The 14,460-nt window shown below is 38.8% G+C and overlaps 1 protein-coding gene across 2 annotated transcripts in view; it reads left to right on the plus strand.

Moving 5' to 3' along the window:
- Positions 1–4,914, plus strand: part of LOC108280063 (myelin regulatory factor like) — a 28,799-nt gene extending 23,885 nt beyond the window's left edge. For both annotated transcript variants that reach the window (XM_017494818.3, XM_047162171.2), the window contains 6 exons: positions 3–41; positions 173–257; positions 337–411; positions 1,201–1,309; positions 2,051–2,125; positions 2,246–4,914. In XM_017494818.3, coding sequence (XP_017350307.1) covers positions 3–41; positions 173–257; positions 337–411; positions 1,201–1,309; positions 2,051–2,125; positions 2,246–2,332 — 470 coding nt within the window. In that variant the 3' untranslated portion in view covers positions 2,333–4,914. The remainder of the gene's footprint in view (positions 1–2; positions 42–172; positions 258–336; positions 412–1,200; positions 1,310–2,050; positions 2,126–2,245) is intronic.
- Positions 4,915–14,460: the final 9,546 nt, after the last annotated feature.

Genomic DNA, 14,460 nt, shown 5'->3' on the forward strand with positions numbered 1-14,460 from the left:
AGCTAATATACCATGGGAATGGTTACGACACATCAGTGACTGTGAGTTTAATGGACAATGTCAAAATTCTGACACAATATGAAGCAAAGTTTAACTGTAACAACATTATAATTTTAATTATACCACAATTTCATTTTTATTTTGCATTACTGTTTTTATACTTTCAATACAGGGACAAACACAACCATTAAGTCGATCCTTATCACTCAAAACCAGCAGGTTATAGACCACCATTACATAGACCAGAAGAACTCCCGGTAGGTGTTATTTATGTATTGTCATTTTAATAGTTATGTTCGCTCATAAGGTAAACCATAACCTGTCTGTGTTCCACAGGAAAGGGAACTACAGCTATCGGATCCCCATTAGTAAACACATTCCAATCAACATGCCAGTAACCCTGCAGATGAAGTGCGTAACCTTTTCTACACAGCTTTATATTGGCTGAACATTTTTTGTTCTCTTTGAAAAAACAAACAAACAAACAAACAAAAAAAAAACACATAGACAGAAATGACAGAAAGTGAAAGTGGCAGCTGCAGTTTTTCTAACTATTCTCATTGGAAACATCATTGTAAATACACCATTCTAAATGCACTATTTTAAAAAGTACAGGATGTTTTGACATTGTACTGGATAAGAGTGACCCCTGTAATGTGAGGACCTGATAATTAAATAAAAAGATATTTCAGTGATTTCTATGGACAGGCCGGAAGAACAGGAAGAGTAAATTAAAATACTTTGTTTCAGAGATGGCTGATGTCATGTCAAAAAAAAATCAAAATTTAATACTAATTAATTATGTTTGGAATTCATTATTATAATTTAAATGACAATTTACTGATATATAGTAGTAAAAGACACGATCATACTGAATATTTGTGTTGCATTATGACAGTGCAAGGAGAGAAGTTATGGCTCAATGTACATTAGTACTACAGTGCTACAACACTGTAATTTTCTCTGTGTGTGTAAACATTAAACACTAATTAGAAGTGGTCACTAAAAGTTTGGTGTTTCAAAACACTACAAACATCACAACTATTTATTTCTGTGGCTGTTTGAAATAATAATAAATTATTCATTTTAATAATACCAGCATGCAATGTGATGAGGTTTTGACATTCAGCACTGTGGAGTATCTGATTGACAAATGTGTATTTACTCTGGGTGACTGTGTGTATGTGTGTGTTTGAACAGCACTACTGAGCTGTTAGTAGCTCACCTGTGTGCATATGATCTGAGGGAGGAGTGCACTACTGTAATGGACTATAATGACTATGAATTCTACAGAGTACCCAACACACAGGTAGTGTTTACTCAACACCCACCAAGGTCACATCTACTTGCATAGCATTCCTCATGTTTTGTGTGTGTCAGTTTAAAAAAAAAAAAAAAAAAAAAAAAAAAACACTTTTTTTTTTTTTCAAAATTTGAACGCTGCTCTAACTGATTTCCTCTCATCTGGGCCCAAGAAGTAGTCACATCGACAGTGAAAATCTTCTTAGTTTAATGATACAGAAAGGATATATATATACCTACAGAATTGAGACACAGAGATCATGCCTGAAACTTATCAATGTCATTTTAGCAAGTGAAAATATCTTGTATATAGTCGAATTTATCTAGTATTTCTTGTTAACAGATTACAATACACCAAATATAAGTTCATTAAACCTATTGCTCGACATTATTACTCATTTCAAGCTTAATTTAGCTTCTTTCTAGAAATAAATGTTTAAAATGAACAGAATAGAGCAAGAACTATTTCAAGCTTGAAATGAATACAAATGGCCTGAAATAGGTTTCATAATCTTATATTTGCCTTATTGTAATCATATAATAGGAAATACTAGATAAATTTGACTATATTCAAGGTATTTCCACTTGATAAGATGTCATTTTTTGCAGTGTAGGAGCTCAAATGTATTGGCTGACTTTGTGGGACAATGGTCCATTTAAGAAAAACACTCCATTAAGTGAACTGGTAAAAGAAATTCAACAGAGTACATCTGAGTGACGTTAACGCACAGTTTGGTGTGTCTTACAGGGGTATGTACATGAGTGGCCCCTGTCAGTTGCTCGACATTTACGATCATCTTATCACTTCCGTCTCTCAGTAGCGGTAAGTCTTTTTACTTTTCCATCTTTCTAGTGTCTTTTTGTTTACCCCCACTCCCAACATCTTTGTGGCTATACAGTGTCAGTAAACTGTTCTGAATTTCCCAATCTAATTTCTCCTCAGGGTCAGGCTCACTGTTCTACAGACCCCAACTATGTGGGAATTCTGTTTACTGACTACCACTTCCATTTCTACCGCCGCTGCCAGTGATGCTGAATTAACCTTGATCACACCCTTAATGCACTCTAATCACAGATCCTTCTAATGCTGTTAAAGCAAGATTCAAAGTAGAAAGAACTGATACTGACTACTAAGGCAAAAATGCACTTCTCACACCATGGCTTGCATATATATATATATATATATATATATATATATATATATATATATATATATATATATATATATATATATATAGCGTGTGTGTGTGTGTGTTGAAGGGTAGATGTGTGTTAATTCTTTGTAATGTATATAATCTGACAATAGATGGAAGAAATAAGAGTTTACATGGACGGGGAAAAGAAATGCAACACTTGTGATCGGATGAAATTCAAACCTTGATTGTGAAAGGAACAAGAATGAAAAAAATTAAAATACACAGTACAATAGCAGGAAAACAATAACAAATGTGAATATGAAGAATAATTCTCCGGTCTTTCAGTAGCTTGTAGAGTAACTATAGCATGGAGATTTAATGTGTGTCTGAACGTGCATGTGTGGGAGGTTCTTTCGTTTCTGTAGAAGGGCTTGATAAAGTTTCTAGGGAGACAGAGGGTCAAGGGTCATGATGACTAATTTGTTTGTCCTAACAGTCTGCAAATCCTTATTGCTGAGAACCTGGCAATGCTGGCACATGACATACCTGCCTGCTAAATGCCACTGGTCCTTTCCTTTGCCTCTCAGGCCTGTGGACTTTAGCCCATATGTTCTGTAAATTCCTTATTAGTTTATGTAAAATGTCCGAGGTCACATCTTCTTATTTTATAAGAATGTTTATATTTGTAAAAAAGGGTTCGCCTTATTGTCAGGAGATTCGAATCCTGATGATGCCACAGCCATCCATGAACAAGAGTCAAGGAAGCAAAATTGGCTTTGCTCTCTCTATGACCAGCGACATTGGCCAATCTCAGGTGTCATGTATTCAGAAGACGGCTTATAGCGCTTTGAGCATGAGCAGCAGTTTTAAAAAATTGTGCTTGGTGGCTTCATGTGTTACTTGTAGTTGTTGCATGTAAATGGTGATCTGGCTGGTGGGTGGCAAGTGAACAAATTGTGCAGAAAATTGGGGGGGGAAAACCTAAACAAACAAAATCTTACACTGATGCAAAAAGATCTACAACACCCTACCATGTACACCAGAAACCTTTTGTTTTCTGTGTGAAAGTCTCTGACCTGAACAGAATATTACAGTAAAATCTGATAAATCTTTGTTTCCCATTGATCCTGTGTGTGTGTGTGTGTGTGTGTGTGTGTGTGTGTGTGTGTGTGTGTGTGTGTGTGTGTGTGTGCGCGTGTGTGTGTGTTTGTGTGTCTGTGTGTGTGCGTATGTATGTATGTGTGTGTGTGTGTGTGTGTGTCTGTGTGTGTGTGTGTCTCTGTTTGTCTGTGTTTGCGTGTTTGTGTGTGTGTTTGTGTGTTGTGTGTCTATGTGTGTGTGTGTGTGTGTGTGTGTGTGTGTGTGTGTGTTTGTGTGTGTGTGAGAGAGAGAGAGAGAGATCAGCAAGTTACACACAGCTCACTACACAAACTTTACTGCTAAATTTTCCAATCCTTAATTAATAGGTTTCAATATTTTAATGTTGCATTCTTTATTATTATTATTATTGTTATTGTTATTATTATTATCATCATCCATGTTTGATATCGTTACTCTTGTTTGCACAGCTTGCTGTATTCATAGATTTTTGTATAAACCCTACTGAGATTAGAGAAGAAGAAGAAATTCAGTAATGAAATATTTGCCACAGAATTTTGTATTTAAACAAACCACTGTCAAGACAGGAAAAAAATTTTTTTTATTTGAATCAGCTTTTGTGATATTATACTATATTAAATTATTCAGTTCATTTCATTACACATTTCATATTGCTAACACTGTTGTCGTTCTTCTACACCGAAATGTATTATTTAAGTTGTTTCTGATCCATTGACCAATAAAAGAGAATGATGCCAAATAAACTGCAGAAGCAAATAAGCAAATATCTTTATTATTTTCTGACACTTATCAGCATAGGCAGGATGAATGTCACTGCAGACTTTAAACACAAACTTTCAGTTTTCTACACAGTGACTGAGGACTCATCACCATAAACACTATAAACACATCCATGCACACTCAAGGATATGGTTGGTTATCAACGCGAGATAAAGTATGTCAGATTTTTCTCACCTTGAATGTAATAAAGCAACTTTTGCTTGTAATACAGCACTCACAGTGTTATTTATAGTGTTTCTGGGTAGGAGTCATTATTGTGCTGGAAGGTGAAATTGTTCTTCATGTTTACCTGTCTAACAGAGGCCTACAGGTTTTGTGCAAAAATACAGTAGTTTGGTATTTTGAGATAACCATAATTCCCTCTATCTTGACTAGAGCACCAATCCCACCAGAAGAGAAACAGCCCCATAGCTAGGGATGAGTATCGTTAAGGTTCTAACGGTATTACTACTCTTACCGATACTGCTTATCGATCTGGTACTTTAACTGTGTTCTTATCGGTACGTTGTGCTGTGTTTTTTTGTTGTTGTTGTTGTTGTTGTTTTTTTATGAATAAAGAAACAAATTGAGACCAGAATTAACATTGCTTTATTTTTTAAAATGTAAAATAAATAAAATAATAATTTTAAAAAAACAAGTAGAAAATATTTCTACTTTTCACCCGAATGAAATCAACATCATTTCAATGTAAGGTATACAAACCAATTAGGGCGATTTTACATTTATTTTAAACAGTATGAACAACGTTGATTCAACAGGACTTTACTGAGCAGAAAGACGTCAGATCAATGTCGGAGATGAACATAGTTTAGATGCTGCAAGAGACCTCGATTATCTAATGATTATATGTCATTGACATTTGGGAAGGCTGCTAGCATGCATACCCGATGTAGATGGGGCAAACAGAGACGAGCTGGCTAGGCAATCGAAAACCTTGTATTTCTGTGTCTACACATTTTGAAAGATGCTGAGACAGACTGCTTGTGTTTCTGCCCATACAAGCAAAAATCTTGTTTCACTTGTGGCAGCGAGTGTTGTCTGCATCAGCTCTAGTGAAGTGTAACGACACTTTTGAACGTTTGGTTCTCTCCGCCGTTGTCACTCTATGTGTTAAGCGGGAGCTTTCGTGTTGTGTGTGCGCTTGCGCTTGCTGTTGCATGTGACAGACAGCCTCTGCAGATGAATGTCTTAATATTATCTCAAATTATAAATGGTTGGACGCTGATTGGCGTGTCTAAAGTGTCCGTAGTGTATGAATGGGTGTGTGAGTGTGTATGTGATTGTGCCCTGCGATGGACTGGCACCCTGTCCAGGGTGTACCACGCCTTGTGCACCATGCTCCCTGGGATAGGCTCCAGGTTCCCCCGCGACCCTGAAGAAGGAGTAAGCGGTAGAAGATGGATGGATGTATGGATGGATGGATGGATGGATGGATAAATGGTTGGTGTGATAAAATGGGCAAGATAACATTTATTTAGCAGTAATATATAGGAAATATATTTTCTTAATTTCTCCAGTACCAAAAGCAGAAACAATAGCACCAGAGCATATCGATACTGCAGTCTTTCATTATTTAACACCGGGGCCAGTTTAATACCGGGTTTTGGTACCCATCACTACCCATAGCATGATGCTGCCATCCCCATGCTTCATCATGGGAATGGTGTTCTTTGGGTGATAAGCTGTCTAGTTTTTGCAACAAATCTATCTTTTATACTTAGGCCCAAAATGTTCTACCGTTGTCTCATCAGACCATAACACATGTTATTGTGAATTTTTGGTTTTTCTTTTTTCCCTAAAATGTTTTTATTTGTTTTCACTTGAATTTTGTTGGTTGCTGTATCACAGTGAATGTTCTGACATGATTCTATTAATTAATTTATTTATTTATTATATCGCTTGTTAGCTACAAGTTAGCCACTGTGCTAACATTTCAATCCATGAGTGTGTGAAATGTCTGCATCTTCCATTGATTCAGCACCTATAAGCACTGTTGTGTGTGTGCCAGTTATTAGTATGACACTTTCACTATTACAGATGCACACACAGGTTAATTCATTTTGGCAAAACTTCTGTAACTCATCGACTGTCAATAAGCAGCACTATTTTATGACTTAGAATTCACTATTTATTTGCAGTTGCAAATTGGTTGGAATTCCCCAAAAGCCAGTTCACATAAAAAAGTTAGGAATGCACTGAAAAATAATTTGCAAATGGAAATATCTTGAATATAGTTAAATGTATCTAGTTTCTTATTCTAAGATTATCACAAACTAAATGTATATATGAAATGATATTGAATGATGGAATGATTATCACCTAAATGAAGGTGAAGAACTGGCCAAGCATGTCTCCAGACCTAAACCCTATTGAGCATCTGTGGGGCATCCTCAAACGGAAGGTGGAGGAGCACAAGGTCTCTAACATCCACCAGCTCCGTGATGTCTTCATGAAGGAGTGGAAGAGAACTCCAGTGGCAACCTGTGAAGCTCTGGTGAACTCCATGCCCAAGAGGGTTAAGGCAGTGCTGGAAATAATGGTGGCCACACAAAATATTGACACTTTGGGCCCAATTTGGACATTTTCACTTAGGGGTGTACTCACTTTTGTTGCCAGCGGTTTAGACATTAATGGCTGTGTGTTGAGTTATTTTAAGGGGACAGCAAATTTACACTGATACACAAGCTGTACACTCACTACTTTACATTGTAGCAAAGTGTCATTTCTTCAGTGTTGTCACGTGAAAAGATATAATCAAATAGTTACAAAAATGTGAGGGTTGTTCTCACTTTTGTGAGATATTGTTATATATATATATATATATATATATATATATATATATATATATATATATATATATATATATATCATCCCCCTCATGGCATCCTTCCGTCTTTGGGAGACAATGGTGTAGCATCCGTGAATTTATTTGCACCTTCTCGAGTGGCTGTACAAGCCAACCTGTGAGTGGCAGTCCCAGTTGCAGTTTCCACAGACAAATTGAGTCGCACGCTGTGGCTGAAATTGCCGCACCTTCCTCCTGTCTCTCTTGTCAGCAAGGTGCTTAAACCTGTCCTTCTCCGCTTTCTGAGTGCCCCGTCTAACAACAAAACACCAGGCTGTACAGTCTTCAGAGCTGGATTCCCACGAACTAGGGTTGATGCCACATAATCTTATGTCCTTCTTGCAGACATCTTTAATCGCAGTCGTGGGCCGTTAGTTAGCCGTGAACCCTCAGCCAGCTCACCATACAGAAGATCTTTGGGAATGCGACCTGGATCCATTCTTCTAATGTGGGCAAGCCAACGCTCACAGAGGATGGCAAACATGGTGCTCGTGTTGGCGCGTTCCAGAACTTCAGTATTGGGTAACCTGTCCTGCCACTGTACATGGCGGATGTGTCGCAGGCACCTTAGGTGAAAGCTGTTGAGCTTCCTCTCATGCCTAGCATAGGTTATCCAAGTCTCACTATCGTAGAGGACTGTGCTTAAAACGCAGGCCTGGTAGACACACAGCTTGATTTTCACAGTAAAATTGGAGTTTTGCCACACCCTATGATTTAGTCTGGCCATGACTCCTGCAGCCTTGGGAATCCTATGATTTACCTCTGCATCGGTGGAGAGTGAACAGGATATAGTCGACCCGAGGTAGGTGAAGCTCTCCACAACCTCCAGGTTGCATCCATCTATGACGATGCTGGGAGGATGGTCTGTGCCCTGAGCCATAACGTTGGCCTTCTTGAGGCTAATGTTCAGCGCAAACTCCTTGCAGGCGTGGGAGAGGCTACTGACAAGCTGCTGCAAATCTTCCTCCGTATGTGAGATCAGGGTTGCGTTGTCGGCAAAAAGCATCTCGCGTAGGAGTAACTCAACGACTTTGGTCTTGGCACGAAGGCGAGAGCTGTTGAAGAGCTTGCCGTCAGACCTGGTGTGTACGTAGACTCCCTCACTGCAGTCTCTGAAGGCATATTGGAGGAGCATGGAGAAGAAGATACCAAAAAGTGTGGGCGCAAGGACACAACCTTGTTTCACTCCACTGCTTACTGGAAAAGCGTCAGACGTTGCACCGTTGAAGCAGACTGTGCTGTGCATGTCCTCGTGGAATTTGGTGATGACTGCCAGAAGTTGTGGTGGACATCCGATCGTCTTCAGTAGTTTGAAAAGCCCACTCCGGCTAACCAGGTCAAACGCCTTGGTCAAATCAATAAAGGCGATAAAGAGGGGCATCTGCTGCTCTTGACATTTCTCCTGAAGCTGGCATAGTGAGAATATCATGTCGACGGTTGACCGGCCAGCTCAGAAGCCACACTGAGACTCTGGGTAGACTCGAGAGGCTAGGATCTGCAGACATGTCAGGACAACCCGGGCAAACACCTTTCCAATGACGCTCAGTAGGGAGATGCCCCGATAGCTGTCGCAATCACTGCGGTCCCCTTTGTTTTTATATACCGTGATGATGTTTGCGTCTTGCATGTCATGCGGGATATATCTCTGTTTCCAACACAAGCATAGAAGTTCGTGCAGGGGCCGGAGTAGTGCAGGTTTCCCGCTTTTCAAGATTTCTGACTGGATGCCGTCGCTCCCTGGAGCCTTACCACAGGCGAGGTGGTCGATGGCTGTTCTGAGCTCTTCCATGGTTGGCGTTGTGTCTAACTCCTCCATGGCTGGTAGGTCTGGGATAACATCTAGAACAGTCTTTGTAACAACGTTTTGGGTTGAGTACAACCCGAGGTAATGCTCAACCCAGCGCTGCAATTGCTTCCCTGATCTGTGATGACTTCAAAATATATATATATATATATATATATATATATACATACATACATATATATATATATATATATATATATATATATATATATATATATATATATATATATATATATATATTTGGTTTGGTTTAATTGTATAATAGGAAATACTAGACACATTTAACTATACTTGAGATATTTCCAATTGCTAAGATGTCCTTTTCTGAAGTGTTGTTACTGGTGACAATCTTCTCAGCAAGTAATACTGAATTGTACATGAACATCCACATAATAAATACAATAAGTACAACTTGTGAATTTCGAACAGCTAACAGATATTTCCAGGTAAAGCTTCGTAATTAAGAGGTATCTTTATCTCCGATCTCCTAATTTTGTATTCTACACGGTCAGAGGAGGTACAGTCTTCCTTAAACTAAATCTATTGAGAATGGATGGGTAATAAAAAGGGCTAAAGTTCTACAGAACCTCTACCGGACTTGTATGGTCTTGAAGTGGCGTTCTGTGTCGGAGTCACAGGAGATATCAAACAGGAAGAGCAGTCAGCTGTCTGATGACTCCTGAAAAGCAATGCTTGCAGGAACGTGAGCCGCTAATCAGTGAGCTCTTATGACTTATTCACGCTCGAAGACTGCAGAACTCACGGATGCTAATTAGATGTAAGGAGTGACGGGAGGAATGCATGGTCACACAGCAGGAAACTTGAAGTCATGGAAGGAGAAACCATAGAAGTGCTGCATTATTGAAGAATGACGCCAAAACAGGATGACTGAAAAGAGAAATTGCTTCCCAGAGAGGAAGAAAACTCATACCTGGATGAAGTCTCTCAACATACAACACTTACACCTAGGGTCAGGATCAATGGACACAGATGTTAAGGTAAGTGCATTTTAATTGAGCTATCAGGACTAACCATTCTGTATATAAAACATTATCGTAGCCAGTGAAAAATCTTGAGATTTCAAAAATCCAATGATTTTCCTATTCGAAGTGTATTCTAGAAAGAAATGCTTAAAACGTGCAAAATTATCTGCAAATAGAAAAAGATTGTTTCAAGCGTGAAATGAGTAGAAAAAATGTCTAGAAACAGGTATATAGGAAATAAGAAATATTAAATTCCCTATGATAGGTTCCAGGATTCCCCATGACCCTGAAAAGGATAAAGCGGTATAGAAAATGGATGGATGGATGGAAATTCTAAATCAATTTGACTATATTCAAGGTATTTGCACTTGCTAAGATATCATTTTTTCCAGTGTTAAAGGTTGGTGTTGTTGAAATCCAGTTATAAATCTGTAGCTGCTGTAATAATGGTGAACCCATTTTACCTAGTACCACACATTATATGTAAAAAAAAAAAAAAAAAAAAAAAGATCTGTTCAATCTGTCAGTTCTCTCATTTAAGAATAAATGCAAAAAAAAAAAGAAAAAGAAAGAAACGTGACAAAGAATTAGAGCAAAAAATAAATAAAAACACAATATGACAAAAACTTTATTAACTACATCAACTGTCCATTTTGTCAGGTAGAATTACCATATGGGTCAGTTATGTGGGTGTAAAAGTATAGACTGCTGCAATGCACAATGTGCAAGCACTACTGTCTATCAGTGGAAAGGGACCACTACAGGACCACTGCTGATTACATGTTTTATCCAAACCCAAATAATCCGGCCATCCGTATGGTACAGTATACGTACTGTACAGTATACGGTATATGTGTATTTCCTTGGTTTACTCTTAAACAAGAAAGTTACATTATTAATTATATGAATCTTAATAATATTTGGAAATCAGAATGATTACATTTTTGATGTATAGTAATCCAATAAATAATTCAATAGTGCACCTTCTAAATCAAATTGTGTGTGTGTGCGAAAGAGAGAGAGAGAGAGAGAGAGAGAGAGAGAGAGAGAGAGAGGTAAGTAAGTTGCAGTCAGCTGCACTTGAGTGCATATCTCATTTCCTCATGGCAACACTCATTATTAGACAGCCGGCTTGATTACAGCTTACAATGCTGATAGGAAAAAAGGCAGACACACACACACACACACACAAGCTGAATTCTGGACCAAACAATGGACCCCATATATGTAACCCACCGATCTAACCCTCTAAAAAAAATAATATTGCGGTTAAAATGATTTGACCAAACAGCTTTGTTCATTTTGTTCGTGCACTGCAGCAACCTTTGAAGCGCTACCTGGAGACGAGTAACTCTCAAACAGTCGAGCAGATGGAGGATACAGGACAGCAGGATGTGAGGTAAGATCCTCCATGCTTCTATTTCTCTGTCATTGATTTACTTTTGCCAGACATATAATGTGAAGTGATTATCTGCTTTACTGTGCCATTAATATCTGTTGCACAACGTTCCTGCTTTAACATCCCGGAATTTGTGGTATTGTAGTATAATAATTACCAGAGCTCCTCTGTGATTTTAATTCAATGTGAACTGGTCATGTCAGTTATTTTTCTGGACTTTTTCCAGACTGCACTTTCCCGTGCCGGTGAAGATTACAGCGTCTTTTACTTTCTATAAAACAGCCTGTGAAAATAAGCCCAGGTTAAAGTAATCCTGTATGAAATGACCTCTGGGTAAAATATGAAAATCCCAATCCCATAAAATCCCATTCTGCTTGTATTTCTACTTGCTTATCTCTACTTACATACTTTAACAAGTATGATAAGCTGTGTAGTCTACTGATACTAACATTATCTACCTAACGAGTCTGGATGTTAGCTACTTACAAAGTCATGTCAGGTATAGTATAATTAAAAGTACATACATCGTTAGAGATTTAGCAAAAGATAAAGTGAATTATGCATACCCAATATAGCATCCAGTTCCTCGAAGTTCAGACACTGCACACAGTCCGAGCCATTTCTTCTGTTGTGTATAATGCACTCTGTGTATTTTCCTTTCAGCTAGTCGATTCATTCTCGACACCTAGTCCAGTCACCAAACGCTACTTTGACAGAGGGAGATTTATCTCAAACTTCCCGAAAAATCTCCTCCCAATAAACTTTCAACTCTCATCTAGTTTTCGTTTTCTGGGTCGGTGCCATGTTGTGTTGTCAAACACTGAAGTGCAGCACCGGGTTATCCCGTCCGAATATGGCTTAACTGTTATTTCGCTTCAGTATAAACACAAGAAGAGAAATTATTCTCATGAAACTGTGTAAATATCAGACTAAAACAAATGCCTTTTTTGTCCCTTTTGCTCCATGGCAATGTATAGCTACATGTGCAGCCCTCCAGTCATTGATCTAACTAACAGTACTAACTCTAGATTTCTGTATTTACAGTATGGAAAGGAGGAGCAGCTCAGGATGATACACAGTAGTTGAAATACTTAAATGTTTAAGTAGATCTCAGAGTGACGTCCTTCTTTATTTTCACCCAGCACATGTTTATTCCCACTGACTGACTCTTCTGCTGCTCAGAAGATGCTCACAGAGGATGCCTTCCTGGATGCACTACAAAAGCAGCAGATGAAACTAGAGGACAAAAATTGTTTACTGGCAGAGGTAACACAAAATAGTTTTCAGTTCAGTTAGCTAACTTGTATATTAGAGTGTTAACCTATCCCCTGTTGTTGACAAAGTTCCTACATCACATGCCTGTATTGTGTTATTTGTTTGTGTAGACCAACTGTACTTAGCTAACAAGACCTAATATTGTTATACTCACCCCAGTAGACCAGAAACATTGGCACTCCCTTAAATAAATATAAAAAATATAAACACATATAAGAAAATCTCTGCTTTGGCATACACTGAAAATTATTTTGGCCTTCCATGTGTGTGTTATGTTTGTGAGCAGCTGATTCATATTGAGCAGGACCTGAGGGAGAAGCTGCGTGTACAGGAGGAGAGACGGCGGGAACTGGAGCACAAAAGGCAAGAAGAAAACCGGCAACGCTGGAGAAGTCTGTGCTTCCTAATCCTCAACCAGCGTACTGCGAAGTATGACCACTATCATATTATGTATTTTATATAAATAGAGAAATCCCTGATCACACCTTTGTAGCAACATTCAAACAACGGTTATGGTGAACACAGAAATGAGGGGACGCAAATGCAGAACACACATTAGGACTGAAGGTAAACAGGATTTATTGAAGGAAGCTGGGGTGTGTGGGAAAAGGAGTGTGATAATGTGTAGTCCGGGTTGGAACTCGAACCACCGTGTGAGAGTCGAGTGCACAGCTGATGCGCCATGGGGATGCACTTGAGTGTCGTCAAAGCCAGGGCTCAAACTCGGGTTGGTGGAATGAGAGCTGAGTGCAGAGCAGGAGAGCCACAGGGAAGGCGAGGCGGGACTGGGCGGGGGTGAGCCGGAAGTGAACAGAGGGAAGTGTGAGCAGTAGAACACAAGGAGAATAATGCAATGAGCACAGGGAAATACGACAAGGGAAAACAACTCTGGGCTTTATATACGCCGATGATGAGGTGAATAGAAGAGAAGCAGGTGAGTCTAATGAAGCACGGGAGGTGGAGCACCACAAACAGGGAAACACACATACACATGCAAACAGAAACAACAAGGAGAGAAAACACTGGACACCGGGGAAGAGAAAAGCAGGGAAACACACAGGGGTCCAGCCAGGACCATGACAACAACTGTAAATTCTGCCCCAGTAGCCTAGCAATAGCAACTGGCCTAATGGTGGAGGTCAACTATAATGTCATTACCTTTCTCCTGCATAATGCCCCATGTGCCCTTGAACCAGCCTCACAACACTAGATTGCTTTAAGTGTTACGTGTGCTTTAGGAATTGTCTAAAAGTTCAATCGGAGCTCTGAATACATATGTGGACATTGTCAGTACATGCATGTAACTCAACTCTGAATATTGCTTAATAAAAGGTAGAAGGTAGGTAAGGAGGTAAAAAGGAAAAATGATTCAGGGCAGTGAGTTATCACGTGGATTTGGATTCAGATGATTATGCATGTAAAAGAATATTTCTCTTGATGTCTAATTTTTTTTTTTTAAATAAATGTTAACCGTTGATTCTTTCAGGTGTAAAAACATGGGCTTCTGAACATATTTCACACACTTGATTATTTATTATAATTTTTTAAACATCCATGTAAAAATTTTTTTTTTAATGACATTAATGTATGCCTCTGTGTATTTTTTTGTAGACCATGGGTGACAAGCTATTATAAGAACATACCTATGCACATCTACTGCTTGCCTATAGAAACAGTAAACCAACAGCTAAGGAAGAAGAAGAAAAAGAAGAAAGAATGCAATTAGGTTGATGGGAATTGGAAGCTGTGATAGTTCTTCTCCATGAATGCAATGCACTTTAAAACAATGTAAAACGCATTGTATAGCCTATACTGTA

The sequence above is a fragment of the Ictalurus punctatus genome, chromosome 19 (genome assembly GCF_001660625.3).
Source record: "Ictalurus punctatus breed USDA103 chromosome 19, Coco_2.0, whole genome shotgun sequence".
Taxonomy (NCBI): Eukaryota; Metazoa; Chordata; class Actinopteri; order Siluriformes; family Ictaluridae; genus Ictalurus; species Ictalurus punctatus.